Here is a 19,566-nt window from a genome sequence, read left to right as displayed (position 1 = left end):
TAGACCAAAATTACCAAAATAGCATACCAATCGCACACCAATCAAATGTCAATCGAATACGATTGGTCTTTTATTAGTAGCAGAATGCCCGATATGGTTAAAACTGCTATTACGATCGTATTGCGATTCGATTACTATTCGATTTTGACATTATTAACTTAGGAGAATCGGGCCCCAGGAACGTTACATAACATAGCAGTCTTAATAATGTCGAAATTTATTCGTAATAACAGTTTTAACCTAGCGGGCATTCTGCTACTAATATAAGACTAATCGCATTCCAATGACATTCGATTGGTCTGCTATTTTTGTGATTGTGGTCTATACGGTAGTTTGCTCTGCAATCATCATCATCATTGCAATCGTAGGTAAGTAAATCATTTGCAGACAAAATGATTCATTATGACTTAAAATGAATGACAGAAAAGGACAAAAACGTTTATTTCAATCGTAATTGAGTCGGGATTGGATCTCAGTCGAATGTGAATCGTATGTCGCTTAAGTAAAATTAGGAGAGTCGGGCCCCTGCTATTTGGCTTATAGGGTAGTCTGCTCTGCAATCATATTGCAATCCTAAATCATTTGCAGACAATATGATGATTCATTATTGAATCTCAGAAACTGATAAAAACGTTTATTTATAAGAAAAAATAGCGGAATGCCACATACGCTTTAATCGTAATTGAGTCATGATTGGACCTCAGTCGGAGGTGAATCGCATGTCGCTTAAGTAAAATAGCAAAATCGTGCCCCTGATGTGCTGCTCTGCTCTCATCTTATTGGTAGTTGCGTTGTGACCCAGTGTCGTCTGTGTAGCACCTACGTAGTACCTACCTATCTTGACTTTGAGTTATAATCTAGCTGACATTGACTTACTAGAATGGAAAACTATCTACAAGCAGAAGATGTGGGTGTAAATCAATGTATTCGTTTATAAGTGTTTTATGTATATGTATTTTTATGGGCCCTGGTTGCCTGAAATGAAGGAATAAATAAAAAAATATAAGCTCAGGATGTCGTGACAGCGTAGTATTTTTAACCGGTTTCATTGGACTCCAGGGGCCCGATTCTGCTAAGTTAATAATGTCGAAATTGAATCGCAGTAGCAGTTTTAACCTTAGCGGGCATTCTACAACTATATAATATAAAACCAATCGTTTTACATTCGAATGGTTTGTCATTGGTCTGACATTTGGTCTAAAAAGGGTAATCTGTCATATTTACAATCATGTTGCAATCGTAGGTAAATCATTTGCAGACGATATGATTCATAAGGATTCATAATAATTGATTCACAGAAACGGATAAAAACGTTTATTAATAAGAAAAAATAGCGGAATGCCACATAAGCCTCAATGGTAATTGAGTCGTGTTTGGATCTCAGTCGAATGTGAATCGTATATCGCTTAAGTAAAAGTAGTAGAATCGGGTCCCTGATCACTAGGAATGGTCAAAAAAACAGGATACAGCCCTTTCACACGGCAGTCCAGTTTTGCAGGACCGGCCTTCTGCAAAACTGAACTACGTGTGAACACAGCGTCCGTTTTTGCAGGATCCAGTAAAATGCGCTGGACTGCCTCGTGAAAGGGCTGTAATTATTGTTTTAAAATGTACCCAATTCAGGGGAGGTTGCGGTTATTTCGGTTGGGGGGGGGAGGGGGGAGACATTTCAAAATTATTACCTATTTTTGCTATGATGAATAGATAGTTTCATGTTATTGAGTCTATCTAGCCTACATTATCCTGTCTGGACGGACGGTAGTTTTGGTACATATTGGATATGCAAAAAATAAAAGTCCAATTAAAAATAGACAGGAAGCTCTTTAATATGGCACTACTTTACAGTACCTACGCATACTTTATATTTTACTTAAACTTTTGTTCTTCAAAGGCAACGCAGGCCTGCAGCGCAGTGTGCGCCCGCCGGGCACCACGTGACTAATGGCACTCTAATCTAGCACTGTCCTTAATCCTAACAACAAAATATCTTGCTCTAACAAAATATAGATTTCGTTTAGAATACGCACCGTTTACAACATGTTTTAGTATCAAAGCCAGTATCTACTAATACTAAAAAATTAAAGAAAATGAGAACAGTGTACCCTCCTTCGGCAGTCGAGTCGTGCATGCGACGGAAAGCACCAACAGGAGCGATAGGGACACCCAGTTGCCCGCGCAGGACCTATCACTGGCCTGAATGTTTTCTGTAGTTTCCTTAAAACTAAACGTGCCTGCCTAACGATTTACATAGCGGCATTACCATTACTCGGGTTCATTACGTAAAATGTAAATTGTAAGTAATGTCATTGCTTATTAATCAAACATTGTTTCGTCTTTGCCTAAAGCGTGTTCTAGACGGACATAACCTGGTGACCCATCAGAGATGACCTTGCTTGTAAATATATCTAGATTGCATCTGTGTAGGCGTAATCCAAAGTCGAAACAAAATGCGCGAATACAAACAAAGTTCTGATCAAGATCATCTCTTCTACATTATATTACATTCGTATGGATCCCGCGGCCCGATTCTCCTAAGTTAATAATGTCAAAATCGAATAGAAATTGAATCGCAATATGATCGCAATAGCAGTTTTAACCATATCGGACATTCTGCTACTGATACATAAGACCAATCATATTCCAACGACATTCGATTGGTTTGCAATTGGTCTGCTATTTTGGTCTATACGGTAGTTTGCTCTACAATCATATTGCAATCGTAAATCATTTGCAGACAAAATGATTTATTATTGCGTTTATTTCAAAGAAAAAATAGCGGAATGCCATATACGCTTCAATCGTAATCGAGTCGTGATTGGATCTCAATCGAATGTAAATCGTATGTCGCTTAAGTAAAATTAGGAGAATCGGGCCCCCGGTCTATATTATTATACAATTCGTATAGTATATAGGTTCAAGCACTATGTCAGCAGCTGGCAATAATGCAATATTGAATAATTTACTTCATAATCTCGTAGAGGTACCCACATTTAGAACAAGCTTATAACTTAACAACCATGTAAATTACATTTTATGTAATTACTACCTTTAATATTACATATTTTGTTTGTGAATTATGTGAATAATGTATTTGTTCATGAAGTTAAAAGTAATAAGATTATAGAATAGATACCTAACAATATTTATGAATATGTAAAAAAAAACAAGAGAGCAAGGTAATAAATAACATTCAGAGTATTGTTACATAAATGCAAATTAATAATACCTAGGTACAAATGTATAAGTGGGAAATTGAGTATCCTCTTTTCATGAACAGCTTGACTGGTACACACTATACAAGACAAAACATTTTACGAGAAACTAGGTACCTAAAAAATGTGTGGGTAGGCAACCCACACTTTGGTCCATATCGAGGGAAAACAAACAAACATAAGCAGTAAGAAATTCAAAGAGTTCATTCAACATCAAGTCAAGTGGAGTATGTCAGTCTAGTTCAACAAAGTCAACTGGCATTCTTTGTAATTTATTTATGCAGGGCAGGCGATTTTTTTAGGAATGTTATTTTAGCAATAATTATTAATGTAGAATAATGTGTCACGCATCTACAATGTACATCTGATAAGCACTGCATCACGCTGCACAGGCAGGGAGCGTCCTCAGGGCGACACTCCACACACTAACTTACACTATATCTGTTATACCTAACATTGTAGATTTCACACAAAATGTAAATTCATTTGTATCACAAACTATAGTTATATAATACTCTATACTTTCCCTATGCTCATATGATAAGATTATGTATAATAACTAATAACTAATTGTTGAGTATCTAATTATTAGGATATGGCAACTTATTATAACTTATTGTCTAGTGGAATACTCTATGAGCTAGTAGCTGGTGACTGTTGTGTACAGCGCAGCTGTAGCACAGACCGTCCACCATGCTGAGTGCACTACTGACTACCACTTGATCAGTGCTATGGCATGACATGGTTTTCTGCATATCCCTGCTAACCAGCCCTAACTGAAATATATGTTTCTAAAGATGTTGAGCTGTTTGCATAACAGACATTTACATCGAGTTGAACCCCTTTAACACTAACCAAACCATTATCAAGGCAAGTGTACGGCTGGTTATAGTTTGGTTATTCTTATAGTCAAAAGGGAGCAACTGGGTCTTAGTAATTTGTGGTGATAACAGACTCCAACAAAACATTAAAATTCACAGCTTTTGAAGTGTATTCCTGGCTCCTATAAAAAAGACTCAATTTGATCTGTATATGAATAATATTGCTTTGCATAAGCCTCACAGAAATAACAATGAAGAGCTACCAATCATAAGAAAACAGTTTCTTTTTTATAGGATGCGAGCATTACTGATCTCTAATTTATTGTCTGTCTCACATTGACTTTGTATGCTGTAACTAGGGCTGCCATCCCAAATTTTGCCAAACCCGGACAAACATTAAAAAACCCCGGACATTTGTCGTAAACCGCATTTTTCCCCGAACGAGTACGATTTCTTTTGAACAAAATAATACCTAATTTGTAATTCATTTACTATTGACATATACTTAAATTCAATGAGGTGCTTCCTTACATGAAAAGTGTCCGGGTTTTCCCCGGACACTTCTTGAAACCCCGCCTGGACGGCCCCCGGACGGCCTCCAAACGAGGACAAATCCGGGGAAACCCGGACGGATGGCAGCCCTAGCTGTAACCAATGTTGATGTGGCTGAGTAATCTTTGAGAGAAAAAAAATTAACCATAAATAATAAGGACAAAATATCAAAATAATAACATCCTTCAAATCACATGATTTTTGGGAAGTTTGAATAAATGTGTAAATCCAACTTGTACCTCTATTGCTTAGCTTGCTAATCCACCCTGAACCATTACAAATTATTACATCTACATTCATACAATTTTAAAATACTATCTAATCTAATTATTCAATAAATCATAGCAGGACGGTTCTGACAACACATGTGATTGATTATTATCATAAAAGCAGCAACACGTTGATATGTAAGACTACCACACTCACTGTTGTTTCTAAGTTAATCTTGCATTTTATGTTATTTCTGCCTACATGCTGGCCAGTCAAGTACCAGTGCTGATTAATAATAAGTCAAGCCAGTGTTCACTTCATTTAAGGAAAAATTTGGAATAACAAGTAGATGGGAGCCAAAGGTGTTGCATAAAAATGGGTGTGGACAGCACAATGTTACGTCTGCAGCCAGTGGAACATGAGACTGTGCACTGTAGGGTAGTCGAGCTCGGCGTTGGGCGAGCTGAGCAGCTCGCGCAGGCTGAGCGGCGCGTGGGGCGCCAGCGCCGCGTCCACGAGCTCGGCCGCCGACTGCGCCGAATTGTCGTCGGAAGCGCAGTCCGAGGCAGCGCGCTCCCGCCACTTGTCGTCGTAGCTGAGGTGGCACAGCGTGGGCGGCTCGTCGCCGTCGCTGTACTCCTCCTCGAGGACCAGGGCGCGAGACTTGGAGCGCGACGCGTCTCCGTCCGCGCTGTCCCGGCCGCCGCTGCTCCCGCCGCCCTCGTGCTGGCGACGAGCGTTCTTTAGAGCTCTATATCGACGGGATCGTTCACGTTGCAGTCTTCTTTTCCTCTCATCAGCCCGTTCTAACTCTTCTGGAGTTTTCTTTAGTGAATTCTTACCAAAAAAATATCGCATGAATGACTCGTCACAGTTCCGTTTTGAAAGATAATTAGCCATTAATTTGTAATAGTACTGATTATCCATTTCGATGCTGTGTGCCAGTGCTTAATAGTTCACTTATTACTCGTACAACAATAAATTTATGTAGATATTTTCGAAATTGCGAAATAAAAATAATGAGAACGCGACAATCGCTGACGTGACGTCACTGTGTCACTGACATTTGAATACGTTTCGTTTCTGCCTTCTATCTAGAATCGGACTGCTGGAGGATTCGAATTTCGACCATCTCGCCAAGGTCAGTGCAAAGCAATAGATGCGGGTCGCCGCTTATGAATCGCTGAAGACCAAGCAAAGTGGCGAATGTTGGGGGAAGGCCTTTGTCCAGCAGTTGACGTCTTTCGACGACAACGATTAGAATTTCTGGGGCCCAATTCTGCTTAAGTTAATAATGTGAAAATTGAATAACAAGTGAATCCTAAAAGCGGTTTGAATTATCGACTACTGACGTGTACTAGAAAGACAATATATTGGTCGCGAAGAGGCAGGTAAAATTTATTACGAAATAAAAGAGGTGCGATTCGTTTGAATAGTTTATTGTAAAGTCTAGAATACAGCGATGTCGGTGCGCTTGACGGCGGCGAGCCCGTCGTCCCACGTGAGCAGCGCGTTGAACGTGAAGTAGAGCGCCAGCGCCGACAGCAGGTGCCACAGGTCGTGCGAGTCGTAGAATTGCAGCACGCGGCACTCGTGGTTGCGCTCGCGCGACTGCGCCGGCGTCGCCGACCTGTCGCCGCAATACATACACTCACTTGCACATCCTAATGCCAATGCTTTACAGTTCATCTCAAAAGTCAACTATTCATTCTCGAAAGTCATTAGGGAAGGACTATAAATTGCTGAATGCTGAAGCCTTCTTCTTATATTGCAAATCTGCCTGACAGCCACTGACTTGGAATAAAATTATAACAACGATTGCTACTAGGTAAGTAGCATTCGATACGCCGGCTTTACGTGCCCTCCCAGATACGGGGACCGTGTAATACCGCTAACTTCCCGACTCCGGCTTAGGCTAGTTGCTGATTAACCCATTGTACAAAAGTTAGGAGCGTTGGGGAGCTTTTAGTAAAACTCTCGAAGACGATTGGATCTCAGTCGAATCGAGTCGAACGCGAATCGTATGTCGCTTAAGTAAAATTAGGAGAATCGGGCCCCTGGTTAGACTGTCCTCAAATAGTTGGGGAAAAAGTATAACGTTGTACGAACCAGTCGGAACTGCCGGACACGAAGAAGTAGAGCGCGGGCATCCAGGTGGCGGCGCCGGCGGCCAGGAACAGCCAGGCGTACCAGCGCGGGCGCTCGCCGTGCAGCAGCTTCATGCTCAGGTAGAACACCATGTAGAGCAGCGTGTTGCACAGCAGCACCGACAGCAGGTGCCCCGCGAAGTCCGCGCTCTGCGTGAACAGTCTGCGCGCGCCACCACGTCTCTAAATAACCTCACCATTCCGAAGTTGGACATCAGCTTTCTTACGCATCAGAATTTTCAAGAAAGGCAATATCGAATACGAAGTCGAAACGCGAATAAATACTTTGACTTCGCAAGTCCATCGGCAAACTTCAGAGTCGCCAAGAAACAGCCGTAGTGTTTTTATCGTATACTTTATATTATAAAATAATAATAATATAATAAAAATTTATTTATCCACAGTTACATACAGTTTGTTTGCCTTAAAATTAAGTAAGGTACATTTGTTAGGTGTAACTATATTGTAGTAGCAGATATTGCTTTCTTGGATCGGCGGTCCCCAAACTAGGCTAGGCCTGTATCTTGGGAGCCCGAGTTGCGGTTACATGAGTATTTTTGTCGTGTGCGGTATATATGTGGACAAAGATAGAATATAAAAAATTTAAACAAAACGTAAAAAAATTAGGAAAGTTAAACAAATTGGAGCTTCTTCTCAAAAAACTAAAAAATTGTCTCTTTCTAGACGTTAAAAGTAAAATATGTATTTAGTCTTCTCTTCTGCCTGGCCTTTATCCCATTTACTTGGGGTCAGCCCTTCTGGTCAATCTTCGCCAGGACGGTCTGTCCTGGGTCGTCTGGGATGATAATTGTGTCTTCTTCAGATCCTTTTCAATAACGGACATCCATGTAAGGCGGGGTCTACCGCGTCTTCTGGGCTGGGTACCAATATCGAGCACTTTCCTCGACATGTGGTCCGATGGTCGCCTCATGACATGACCGTACCATCTTAAGCGGCTCTCCATGATCTTTTCCGGTATAGGCGTTACTTTAAAACTGCCCCGAATATGGATGTTTTGGACATGGTCCTGCATCGTTACCCCACCAGCCCATCTTAGCATTTTCATTTCTGCGACATGTAGTGTTTGCTCCTGCTGCTTTTTCAGTGGCCAGCATTTGGCACCATATGTCATGGATGGACGAACTGCTGCTTTGCTAATATGCTTTGAAAATATGTATTTAGTAAAAAATAAAAATTATAATAAAAATGCTTAATTTTAATCGAACTTAGCTTATCAGTCTCAATATGGTTTCTTTCTAGTATTAATTGTGTGAGTGATGCGCGCGGGCGTGCGCGTGTGTGTGTTTGTGTAGTTGTGTGTGTGTGTGTGTGTGTGTGTGTGTGTGTGTGTGCACGTATGTGCGAGATGTGCTAGTGCGTCCTTTTGAGTGTTGATTGTGTTGTAAGAATGTTTTCTGTCTCTTCATATGATAGTCCTATTAGCCATTTTTTTATTATCTTTTTACATGTGGGAAGTTTCAGCTCATTCGTGTCGTGGGGTAACCTGTGGTGTACGTTATTAAAGACAGTTGCGTGAAGATAGGTAGGGCAACGTCTGGTTAAGAGGGAAGTCGTGCGTGGTATTGGGATTTTGAATATACGTTTTGAGGTGAGTGTGTTATAGTCTGGTCTTCTTTTCAAGGATTTGTGTGTGTGTAGGTATGCATTAAGGATAAATAGTTGGCGGACACGCAGGACTCCAAATTCTTTATATAGGGTGTCTGTTGGAAAGAGCCATGGCTTTTTAAGAAGCACTTTGATCACTGCCCTTTGTGCTCTTTCAAGGTCTATGAGTGTGGTTTTGCCCGCTCCTCCCCATACAGATATACCGTATTGAATGATTGACTGGCACAAGGCGTAATATACCATGAGGAGTATGTCTTTTGGTGATCTATTATTATATCATTCCACCAAACAGCCATTAGCCGGCCCTTAGGCTGAACAATGCCATTCCATCACACGTATCGCAGGGTCGCGTCATATAGCCGACTTGTTGACTACGATGTTCAACATTACAACTGGACGAGCGACGCTTATATTAGTTAGGACATTTGGAAGCTCCGACTCCGATATGGATTGTTAAGATTATTTCAAGACATTTCTTTTTAACAACACCGATTAGTTATCTATACTTATAATCAATCTGTAGAGAGGTCAATTCTGTACATTATCTATACTTATAATATAATAATGGCGTCCACAGCCGATTTCAGCCACGGCGGCTGTTCTCATGTAAGGAGATCAGCCAGCTGCGCAGGACATATTATAGTGCACAAGCATTTGCGCAGACACAGGAGCACTCACTTTTCCTTCACTCTCATACATAACCCGATGGGACGGCAATCCGACACGACCGGAAAGAGATCAGGCGCAGGACCGACAGCGACATTGACGTGCTCTCCGATGCACGGGTGAATCAATCACCAACTTCCAGACTACGGGCTGCTTTGTAATTTCGGCCCGACTCGGGAATCGAACCCGAGACCCCGAGCACAGCAGCCGCGCTTGCGACCACTAGACCAACCAGATATACTTATAATAAATCTGTAGAGGTCAGTTCTGTACATTAAAGGTCTCTGCACACAACGGGCGCGGCGCGGCGGGACGGGACGGCGACGTGACACTAAGCAGTTGTAATGTACTAGATATTACGGACGACGCCACACAGAGCCATCCCGCTCGGCGCGACGCGACGTGACGATCTAGTACATTGTGTCGCGTCGCCGTCCCGTCCCGCCGCGCCGCACCTGCTGTGTGCAGAGACCTTAAATATATTTCCAAAATATCTATCAGGGGCTGATTAGCGATCGATACTGATGCCAAAAATGCAATCAGTAAAATTTTTGTCTGTCTGTCTGTCTGTATGTTCGTTATAGAAACAAAAACTACTTGACGGATTTTAATGAAACTTGGCACAAATATTTTTCATACTCCTGGGCAGGTCATAGGATACATTTCATCACGCTACGATCAATAGGAGCAGAGCAGTGAAGGGAAATGTTGGGAAAACGGGAAAAATTACTCCATTTTTTAAGCTTCCGTCGCGTGTGCAGCCTTACTGGTTAGAGCTATATAGAAACCATGTATGACGGAAGTGTTCTAAAATTATGTAAAAAATATCCCACGACAGCATAATATGTCTATCTTTTATGGTTGACTTACAATAACACGTGTAACTTCCGACAGCTAAGCAGTTCAGAGCTTTCTGATTATATTTCACTAACAGGTTTTATTTATTTCTAGGGCCTTATTTGTATAACAAACTTAACAGATTGCTAAATGTTTATAGTGTTAATTTAAATAAGTGTAATATAGTACTAACAGAATATTTACAGTCCCTCAATTACTCAGACACGGAAAAATTGCTAGAAGTGTTAAAATAAATTGCTGATCTTAGTAAATTATGTATAATTGGAATATTATAATTAAGGAAACTTTGCCCCTGCTTAGTCTAATAATTAAATAATTATGTAATATGTTTATGTTGTTAAAATTATATCCGACAATACTTCTGAGCCTTGATGGCCTGAAACACAGGTTTAAATAAACCCTAGTTCGGGTGGTCCCTATGTTTAGAATTAGAACTGTTTTTATTTTATTATTGCCTGTATGTAGATATTAGCCTAGATTAACTTAGTTTATCCGAATGTTATTATTAAGACAGTTTGTTTTACCTCAACATCTGAGACATTTAAATTACAAATTCTTGTGATCTATGTTTTATTAAATATTTTTTTTTTTTATTATTTTTTTTTTTATTTGTCAACTCACTTATCCCAATAGGCAAGGTACGCATAGATTTAGTTAATTGGATAGGCTGGTGATTATTATTTCCTCTCTTTGCACAAAGTAAAAATCTAACGCGGACGAAGTCGCTGGCAGAAGCTAGTTGAAAATAATACGCAATTAGCGCAGCGGTGACGGCTGCTGAACTAAGTACTTACACGGAGGATTTCTATCAGTTGTAATGGGGAACGTTTTGATTCATTTAAATAATAAAAGTGTTTAAAAAAAGGATGTGGTGAGATGGCGGTTACCCGTAGAGTGCGAAGCCCCAGTTGACGGCGTTGGCGATGAGCAGCATGACGAGGCGCGGCGCGTACAGCGGCCGCAGCCCGCGAGACGGCAGCGCCGCCACCGCCTCCTGCACGCTCTGCTTCTCTGTGCCCATGCTCGACATTGTACCACATGTATGATTACATAATAAGTATTAAATAATAAGAATGTGTGTCCTCACCGAGGCGGAATTGTCCGACGTAGTAGATGCGCAGCGACAGCAGCAGGAAGGTGAACACGTGCAGCACGGTGAACACGCTCCAGAATAGCGGGCCGCCGCCCACCACGCCCCACACCACTGCACACGAGTCACACATTACTGCTCTGCCACACGTACAGGGCAATCTCTTTATGCTAAGTGTCGACTACTGCGGCTAAGTATCAGCTGCACGGGTCCATCGATCATGGACCGTGACCATATGAATTACACACACAGTGACAATAGTTACTTCGTGCTTTGGAGGCAAGTTAAATTGATCCCGGCTGGCAGTCGTTACGGATAGACGCGCGTTGACGAGTCTGTTCTGGCGCCAGCACTCAGCGTGGCAGGCTGGACAGTAGGCGCGGTTACCGAGCGCGATGAGCAGCGCGAGCACGCCGAAGGTGGCGTGTTGACGAGTCTGTGCTGGCGCCAGCACTCAGCCTGGCAGGCTGGACAGTAGGCGCGGTTACCGAGCGCGATGAGCAGCGCGAGCACGCCGAAGGTGGCGTGTTGACGAGTCTGTGCTGGCGCCAGCACTCAGCCTGGCAGGCTGGACAGTAGGCGCGGTTACCGAGCGCGATGAGCAGCGCGAGCACGCCGAAGGTGGCGTGTTGACGAGTCTGTGCTGGCGCCAGCACTCAGCGTGGCAGGCTGGACAGTAGGCGCGGTTACCGAGCGCGATGAGCAGCGCGAGCACGCCGAAGGTGGCGTGTTGACGAGTCTGTGCTGGCGCCAGCACTCAGCGTGGCAGGCTGGACAGTAGGCGCGGTTACCGAGCGCGATGAGCAGCGCGAGCACGCCGAAGGTGGCGTGTTGACGAGTCTGTGCTGGCGCCAGCACTCAGCGTGGCAGGCTGGACAGTAGGCGCGATAACCGAGCGCGATGAGCAGTTTGAGCACGCCGAAGGTGGCGTGTTGACGAGTCTGTGCTGGCGCCAGCACTCAGCGTGGCAGGCTGGACAGTAGGCGCGGTTACCGAGCGCGATGAGCAGCGCGAGCACGCCGAAGGTGGCGTGGGCGCGCGCGTTGACGTCAGCGTGGCGCGCCTGGTAGATCTTCACCATGCTCAGCACCGCCAGCACGTACATGAACGCCGTGTCTGCACCGATACAACAATACATGGATTCTGTTCTATTCGTCGGATATTCAATTTAATGTTTTTTTTTAGAAATCTGTGCTAAAGGTGTGAGTAGCAGCAATCGTACCGAACTGGAAGTTGAGCGCGTTGGGACAGACGTGGTAGCTGGCGGACAGCAGCGCCACCATCATCATGGCGGCGCCCAGCGACGACAGCAGCCCGTAGTGCGCCGGGATGCCGTACTCCTGCACACAAGCACCTTATTGTACGACTGTACACACTTCACCCTGTGGTGTGTGCTCGAGAGTCACCGCAGTACCTCGTGGCGCGGCTTGCGGCGGCGGCGCAGCTTGCGGCGCCGCACCTGCAGCATGAACAGCGCGCCCAGCGCCAGGTAGCCCACGTTGGAGAACACGTGGTTGAAGTCCGACAGCCCGCCCAGCGGGTGCGCGCACAGGAAGTTGTAGTAGCACACGTCCAGCGAGCCCGTCACGTTGAGCACCACCTGGAAGGCGGCCACGAACTGCAGCACGGGCAGCGCGTAGAACAGCCCCACGGTATACAGCGTGTACAGGTAGCGGTCCGAGCGCGCCGCCAGCACGCGCCCGCGCCGCCGCGTCAGCGCCGCCACGTTCAGCCGCGGCGGCAGCCCGAACGGCCGCGACGTGCTCTGCGAACCATATGCACACACTATATGACTTCACACGTTTCCAATATCGGTAGCAATTGCTTAGCAGGAACAGAGAAGACGTACGTCAGTCGGCTGAGCTCGGTCGGACTCTATGACATAGACGGAGCGCGGGCCCGCCTCACTGCCGTCAGCGTACTGCGGCGGCGGCGCCACAGTCGCCGTCTCGCCGTTACCGGCGGCGTGGACATCAACTGCCTCAGCTGTGCTAGTCACGTCAGCGGGGTTCGTGACGTTAGCTGTAGTGGTGACGTCAGCGGCGTTGGTGACGTCTGCTGTAGTGGTGACGTCAGCTGCAGTGGTGACGTCAGCGGCGGTAGTGACGGCAGCGGCGGTGGGCGAGCGCGTGCCGGTGACGTCGGTGGTGGCGGTACCGGTCTCCTCCTCCTCGTCGGTGTCGCTGTTGTCGCTGCTGTCGAACGTGGCCGCTGCGGACAGGTACAGTATGAAGCGGACACTCGCACGGCTGACGGCATGGCAACGCGTCAGAGTGACGGAGAGGCAGCAGAAACTCACTGGAGTCGCGGCGGCGGCGGCGCCCCGGCGACATGGACATCGCGCTGTCTATTTCAGATCTTGTCGCTTCATCAGGCTCTGAGGAATTACACAAATGTTAGCAGCGAGCACTCGTTTCGAACGGGGTTTAGTATGTGTGACATATTTTAAATCGGTAAAGGTACATAAAACATATATTACCTAGTTAAAAAAGATTAAACATATAGGTATACTTTTAAATGTTTATGTGAAATAGAGTGTGTCAAGTAATTAGGAGTGAAGCGGAGGCACAATGTAAGCGTGGCTGGATGGTGGTGGTGGGTATGGTACTGACTGTCGGCGAGCACGGCGCGCGGCGCGACGAGCGGGCGCAGGCGCGGCAGGCGCTGCGCCAGCACCAGCGCGCCCACGCCGGCGTACAGCAGCGCCAGCAGCGCCAGCGCGGCGCCCACGCCCGCCGCGTACTGCGCGCGCGTCAGCGCCGCCTGCCCAGCATGACATGCAATACAAATATTTACATCAAACCAATATTAGCTAAAAGGCAAAAGCAACTTGAACAATCGCAGTTCGGTCTCCCTTTCCTGCGCTAGGTGAGCACGTGCTCGGTAGTACAGTCCCGACTCCCGCCACAAGGATTCGCCGATTGTTCAACTTGTTGTGTAGTTTCATGCAAGCAATTAATACGTCTTCGTTTTAAAAAATGGTTAGCCTTATTTTTTTTATTGAATAAAGATCCTAACTGCCTATGTAATCTCATATTCATATTCGTTTATTGAATTCCAATCCATAAAAGTGGAAATATAAAATAGTTGTCGCAATTATGATCCTGATGGGCATATTTATCTAGCTACAAGTTAGATGCAAGAAAGGCGTTTGATGTTGATATTATAATATATTAGGGTTCTTTTTCCTACGAATACGCCAAAAAACGGTATTTAACATTTTTAATATGTTTTCTGTTTCAGCAGATCGCAGTACGTCCACGGAGGCAGGAAAGATCAGGGGAGATACCATAAGGCAGCGGTTCCCGAAATCTATTGGCTTCGGAACACTTTTCGTTTCACCATTTTTCGGCGGACCCTTAGCTTAAGTAAGAAGTAAACTAAAGATGTAAATACACTTAGGTACGGCTCGTGGCGCGTGGTAGCGCACCAAATGGTTATATGGTTAGAGACACATTCAGTATACGCAGGCGTAGCATGGCTAAGTATCTGCCACACGGGCCAGAAAACAATTTAGCCGCCCTTGACTTTGTGCGCCACTTGTCGCGAAAGTACGAGACTTACACTCCCGAGTGGTACCCACCTACACGGTGCCTAAATGGAATTTTGGAATACAATATTTAAAACAATTTAATTGAAAATGAATAATAATTAAATATTGTCAAAAGTGAAACGATTTACCATATGGAAATATTGAATTTTCCACGGAACCCTTGAGGGCCTGTCACGGAACCTCAGGGTTCCGCGGAATCCCATTTGGGAACCGCTGCCATAAGGTACGTACGGTGCGCGTGACCAAACCACCCCTTTAGGAGGGAAATAAAGAGACGTTCCGGTTCCTTGAGACATCTGTCAAAGATTGGTCTCGATTGGTCTATGAGATCTCCGCGAGTCGTTACATTTAGCAGGGGCAGGTGTAAGAGAGCAACAGAGCAGACATACGCGCATGTGCAGCGTGAGCGCCTTGGTGCGCGGCAGCGCGTGCGGCGGCGGCGCGTCGCCCTCGCCCGCCAGCGCGGCGCCCCACAGCCAGTCGGGGTCGTCGTCCTCGGCCGCGGGCCGGCACGCCGCGTCGCTCGCGTGCACCACCGCCACCACGTAGAACCCGCGCGGGTACCGCTGCCGCTGCCACACAACCCGACACTCGTTAACATCCTCTCTCGCTCGCGTGACCTTCTCCACTGCACAAACATCGTGGCCGCAACATACTGCTTACACCCCAGCCACACCGACCAATTGTAAAATGCCATGCAATTTGTAGAATGTCACCTATCGAGAAGACGACTCACCGACAGCTGCATGCCGCCGGAGCGCGTGACCGTCATGCGCAGCGACGAGATCTCTATGTCCTCCAACGTCTCCGCTATCGGGCACTGCAACACATGTTAGTGATCATGTACTCGTTCGTAGTCGTCGGGCGTGCAGTGGAGTAGCGATAGTTACGGAGTAGTCCTGCACGGCGACGGTGGCGCACACGTCGTCGGCGGAGTCGACCACGAGGCGCACGTGGTCCTGGTCGCGCGGGAAGCGGTAGGCGTGCACGCTGGGCGCGCCCTGCGCCAGCTGCACGGGCGTGGACGACTGGAAGGGCAGGCGCCAGTCGCGCACGAAGGCGGCGCGCAGGCGCACGCGCGCGGCCGCGGCGCACGACGAGCTCACGTGCAGCGTCAGCGCGCCCACGCCCGCCGCGCCCGCCTCCGCCTCTGTGCACCACCACCGCTCATCTCAACATACTGGAGCTCGACAATACCACTCAAACTTCTAACCGCGAGCTACTCCTAGCTTTAGCCGGCTAGATCTTGGAGTAGCCGCACTTCGGGCTTTAGGCGTAACACATAAAACAGGGCCCCGATTCTCCTAATTTTACTTAAGCGGCATACGATTCACGTTCGACTCGGTTCGACTGAGATCCAATCCCGACTCGATTGCGATTGAAACGTATGTGGCATTCCGCTATTTTTTCTTTGAAATAAACGTTTTTATCCAGGCCCGGAAGCCGGAAGAGGGCGTGCAGCGCGTGCACAGCACGCGGGCGGCACGTCCTAGGGGGCGGCAAATCTAGCGAGTTATCACGTAATATTTAAAAAATACACAATATTTCCGAACACAGCAATAGCGCTAAGAATATTACTTACACTGCCGGTTTCAGTTAGGTAGGTCATCTTCAACATCTGTTGAAAGGACATTTTCAAAATTAAAGATTCTTAAAAACGATTTAAGATAAACCAGTGGCGTAGCGTGGGGCAAATGCTATTTAAATTAAATTTCTGAAACAGCCGCCCTAGCTTTGGTCGTCTCTTATCAATGTTGACTGTTTCACCCTTTGCATCCCCAAAAAAATTCGCGCTCACTGCGCTCGCGGATCCAGGTCAGATGTCGCATTTTATCTTTGTTTAATTGTTGAGGCATTCAATTACGAAAAAAAATTGTTCGCGCACGTCCGTTATGGCTTTTTATGATAATATGTTTACCTACTTCATGAAAACTAAGGAAAAAATCGCATATCTTACTTTTTGACTTTGTGTGCGTTATAACTTTTCAACGGGAAACCCACCAAGTAACACATTTTACTGACTTTAAACATTGTTATACATATTTAAGTGCGTTAGTTTAAGTTAATCACAATCTTTCAATACATAGGGGCCACTTGGGTAATGATTGCACTGCATTGATGCCCTAAGCAATTGCTTAGTTTGCTTATGGGCTAACCCAGGACTGCTTAGGTTACTCTGAACATTCCAAGTAAATAAAAAGTTATGTGTAATGTATGTTATGTATTGCAATAGTTATTTATCCGAAAGTAGGTGGGTTTTCTACAATCAGAGCGGTGCATGTACATATTTTTTTCTGTTCGGCAAGTAAGATGGATATGAATTGGGTCCGGACCACCTGGATGTCAAAACGTATGTAGTCGTAGGGCGGCATAATCAGTTTTGCACGCGGGCGAACAAACAGCTAGCGGCGGGCCTGTTTTTATCCTTTTCTGTCATTCAATAATGAATCATTTTGTCTGCAAATGATTAAGTATTGCAACATGACTGCAGAGCAAACTACCGTATAGATAGACCAAAATCACCAAAATAGCAGACCAATCGCAAACCAATCGAATGTCGTTGGAATACGATTGGTCTTATATTAGTAGCAGAATGTCCGATATGGATAGAACTGCTATTGCGATCATATTGCGATTCGATGTCTATTCGATTTTGACATTATTAACTTAGGAGAATCGGGCCCCAGGCTTTGCTTTAATAAAATGAATAGTATAAGTATAGTGAGTGATGCTGACCGCAGTCGTCGCCGAGGCTCTCGACGTCGACGCTGTCGTCGGGGCACAGCGTGCGCTGCAGCTCGTGCAGCAGCGCCGGCCCCGAGCGGTACGGCAGCTGCCACGTCCACGCGCCTGCACACACACACACTCAACACCTCCTTCGACAATGACTATACAGATCATTATTACGGAGTGAGTGGTTTTTACAGCAACTCTTTTAGTACAATTTGTTTGCAAGAATAAAATCACGAAGGAATAATTTGGTAAGATACCTGAATTTGATCAGAACCAACCATCAAATATAGACAAGGATTACAAAGAAAGAACCCAACTGTATAGTTAGGATGCGAAGTGAGTGGAGACATACCGACGGTGCGGCGCGCGGTGAGCAGCAGCGGGTGCGCGGTGTCGCCGCCCTGCGTCTGCGCCCACACGCGGATGGGCAGGTGGCCCTGCGCCGGGTTCTATGGGGACAACACCAAACTACATTCAACTATCTTATACCGTACAGTCACCACATCTAGTTACTCCACTACTCCATCAATCAACATATAATTGAACATTATGCTTTGGTTATAAAGTTGAAAAACTTAATGTGCTGTTGTGTATACAGCTGCGGTAACAAGTGTTTTACTGTTAAGTCAAGTTTGCTGGACAAGCTGCAGGTAACTCTAAGTTACGTTATATCTTAGAAAAGTGCTTGCCACTCCCTATTCGTTCACTCTTATAACCCAATGGGACGGCAATCCGACACGACCGGAAAGAGATCAAGCGCAGGACCGACATTAACGTGTTCTCCGATGCACGGGCGAATCAATCACCAACTCCCAGACTACGGGCTGCTTTGTGAAAGTTTAAGAAAACCCACAAAGCGATTTCGACCCGCCTAGGGAATCGAACCCGAGACCTTGAGCACAGCAGCCGCGCTTGCGACCTCTAGACTCTAGATCTAGACCAACGAGGCAGTCAAGACCAAGTCGAGGCAGATATATTTTATTTACGACTAGGTAAATAACCAGTCTCATCATGGAAAACAGAACATTTGTAGTAGAAATTTAAATGTTGGGATTAGTGAGACTTACCGGAGCGAACGAAAGTATGAATTCGACGGACGAGTTCACTACCAGCTCATGAGTGTCGTCGAACGTTAACCTGCAAATGTAGATGCTAGCTGTACTCGTCGTGGTACCAAACTATTTAGTAATCTGTGGTTAAGGTCACTGCAAGCTTGTCATAGTCATGTGTGATGGCTGTCGGCGCTTTTGTACGCACACCGTCCCTCAGTACACCCGAGCTGGTCAGAAGTCATCGCACTGAGAGACAGAGCACACACGGAGATGTGACGATGCCCACATGCCCCGACAGCACTTGCCACTTGTGTTCGGGTACAGGAAGGCATACCTACTACAGTTTGTGTACAAAAAAAATAGTAAGCGAACATTAGGTGTTTCAAGATTACAAGTAGGTATGTTACTGCTCTATCTGTTTTAACACTTGTATAGTCATTAATTAAATCTTACAGATGTGGAATATGTATGAATATATTTGGCGCAGGTGGCTAATCAGGACGTGGTGAGTATGAGGAGCGTGTACAGTGTAATGTTAACAAGACAGTGCTGACTGCTGCGAGACGACGGTGATGTTCCCGGCGCCGCAGCGCGCCGCCAGCAGCGCCAGCGCCGCCACCGCCGCGCTCCACATCACACACACACAGATGTACGACACGGCTGTAGGCAGGTGCACACAAGCACGGCCGGACAGCGCCTCGGGGGAACTGGCCGAATCCTCGCGTTATCACTGCTATCGCCCGCGCCCTGATACCCTGATATCGACGTGTGACTCATCACAGATTTCTACAACTACCCAGTATCTAGGACTTTACTTTTCCTCATTTCTCAATTTTCTCACGAAAAAACATGTGTAGGTATAATAAATAAACCAAACAAAAGTTTTTGACAACGACACACTCTGGTATTGGTAACATTGGGCATATGTTTCCCTATCGTTTCCTTCATTTATTTAAGTTTCCTCATCACTTATACATAATAATTTATCTTTAACCATAATAGCTGCAATATACGGAGTATTAAGATAGGTGTAGCATATTATAGTC

The 19,566-nt window shown here is 45.6% G+C and overlaps 1 protein-coding gene across 2 annotated transcripts; it reads right to left on the bottom strand.

Moving 5' to 3' along the window:
• Window positions 1-6,218: 6,218 nt before the first annotated feature.
• Window positions 6,219-19,262, bottom strand: LOC124629543. Of its 2 annotated transcripts, none has more exons than XR_006984305.1 (17): window positions 19,075-19,262; window positions 18,536-18,605; window positions 17,821-17,917; window positions 17,472-17,585; window positions 15,626-15,885; window positions 15,472-15,555; window positions 15,125-15,307; window positions 13,795-13,945; window positions 13,482-13,559; window positions 13,032-13,393; window positions 12,597-12,947; window positions 12,405-12,522; window positions 12,176-12,298; window positions 11,180-11,296; window positions 10,980-11,103; window positions 6,905-7,125; window positions 6,219-6,425 (listed from the first exon to the last, which is right to left on the bottom strand). XR_006984305.1 is itself a non-coding variant. In XM_047162971.1 (17 exons), exons 1-17 carry the CDS (start codon window positions 19,152-19,154, stop codon window positions 6,245-6,247), a joined length of 2,694 nt encoding a protein of 897 aa, XP_047018927.1. In that variant the 5' UTR covers window positions 19,155-19,232; the 3' UTR covers window positions 6,219-6,244. The 2 variants fall into 2 exon arrangements, 1 of the variants encoding a protein (XP_047018927.1); XM_047162971.1 differs by having other exon boundaries at window positions 6,905-7,105; window positions 19,075-19,232.
• Window positions 19,263-19,566: the final 304 nt, after the last annotated feature.

This window comes from Helicoverpa zea, chromosome 4, assembly GCF_022581195.2.
Source record: "Helicoverpa zea isolate HzStark_Cry1AcR chromosome 4, ilHelZeax1.1, whole genome shotgun sequence".
NCBI classification, from domain to species: Eukaryota; Metazoa; Arthropoda; class Insecta; order Lepidoptera; family Noctuidae; genus Helicoverpa; species Helicoverpa zea.
This window is presented reverse-complemented; position numbering and strand designations above follow the sequence as displayed.

Excerpts from the sequence above, each read along its gene's own strand:
- LOC124629543 (XM_047162971.1), bottom strand. The coding sequence starts at position 19,154 with ATGTGGAGCGCGGCGGTGGCGGCGCTGGCGCTGCTGGCGGCGCGCTGC. Across the intron at positions 15,556-15,625 it reads TCGCCGTGCAGGACTACTCC|TGCCCGATAGCGGAGACGTT; the intron begins GTAACTATCGCT and ends CATGTGTTGCAG. Across the intron at positions 7,106-10,979 it reads TGGGGCTTCGCACTCTACGG|ACTGTTCACGCAGAGCGCGG; the intron begins GTAACCGCCATC and ends TGGCGCGCGCAG.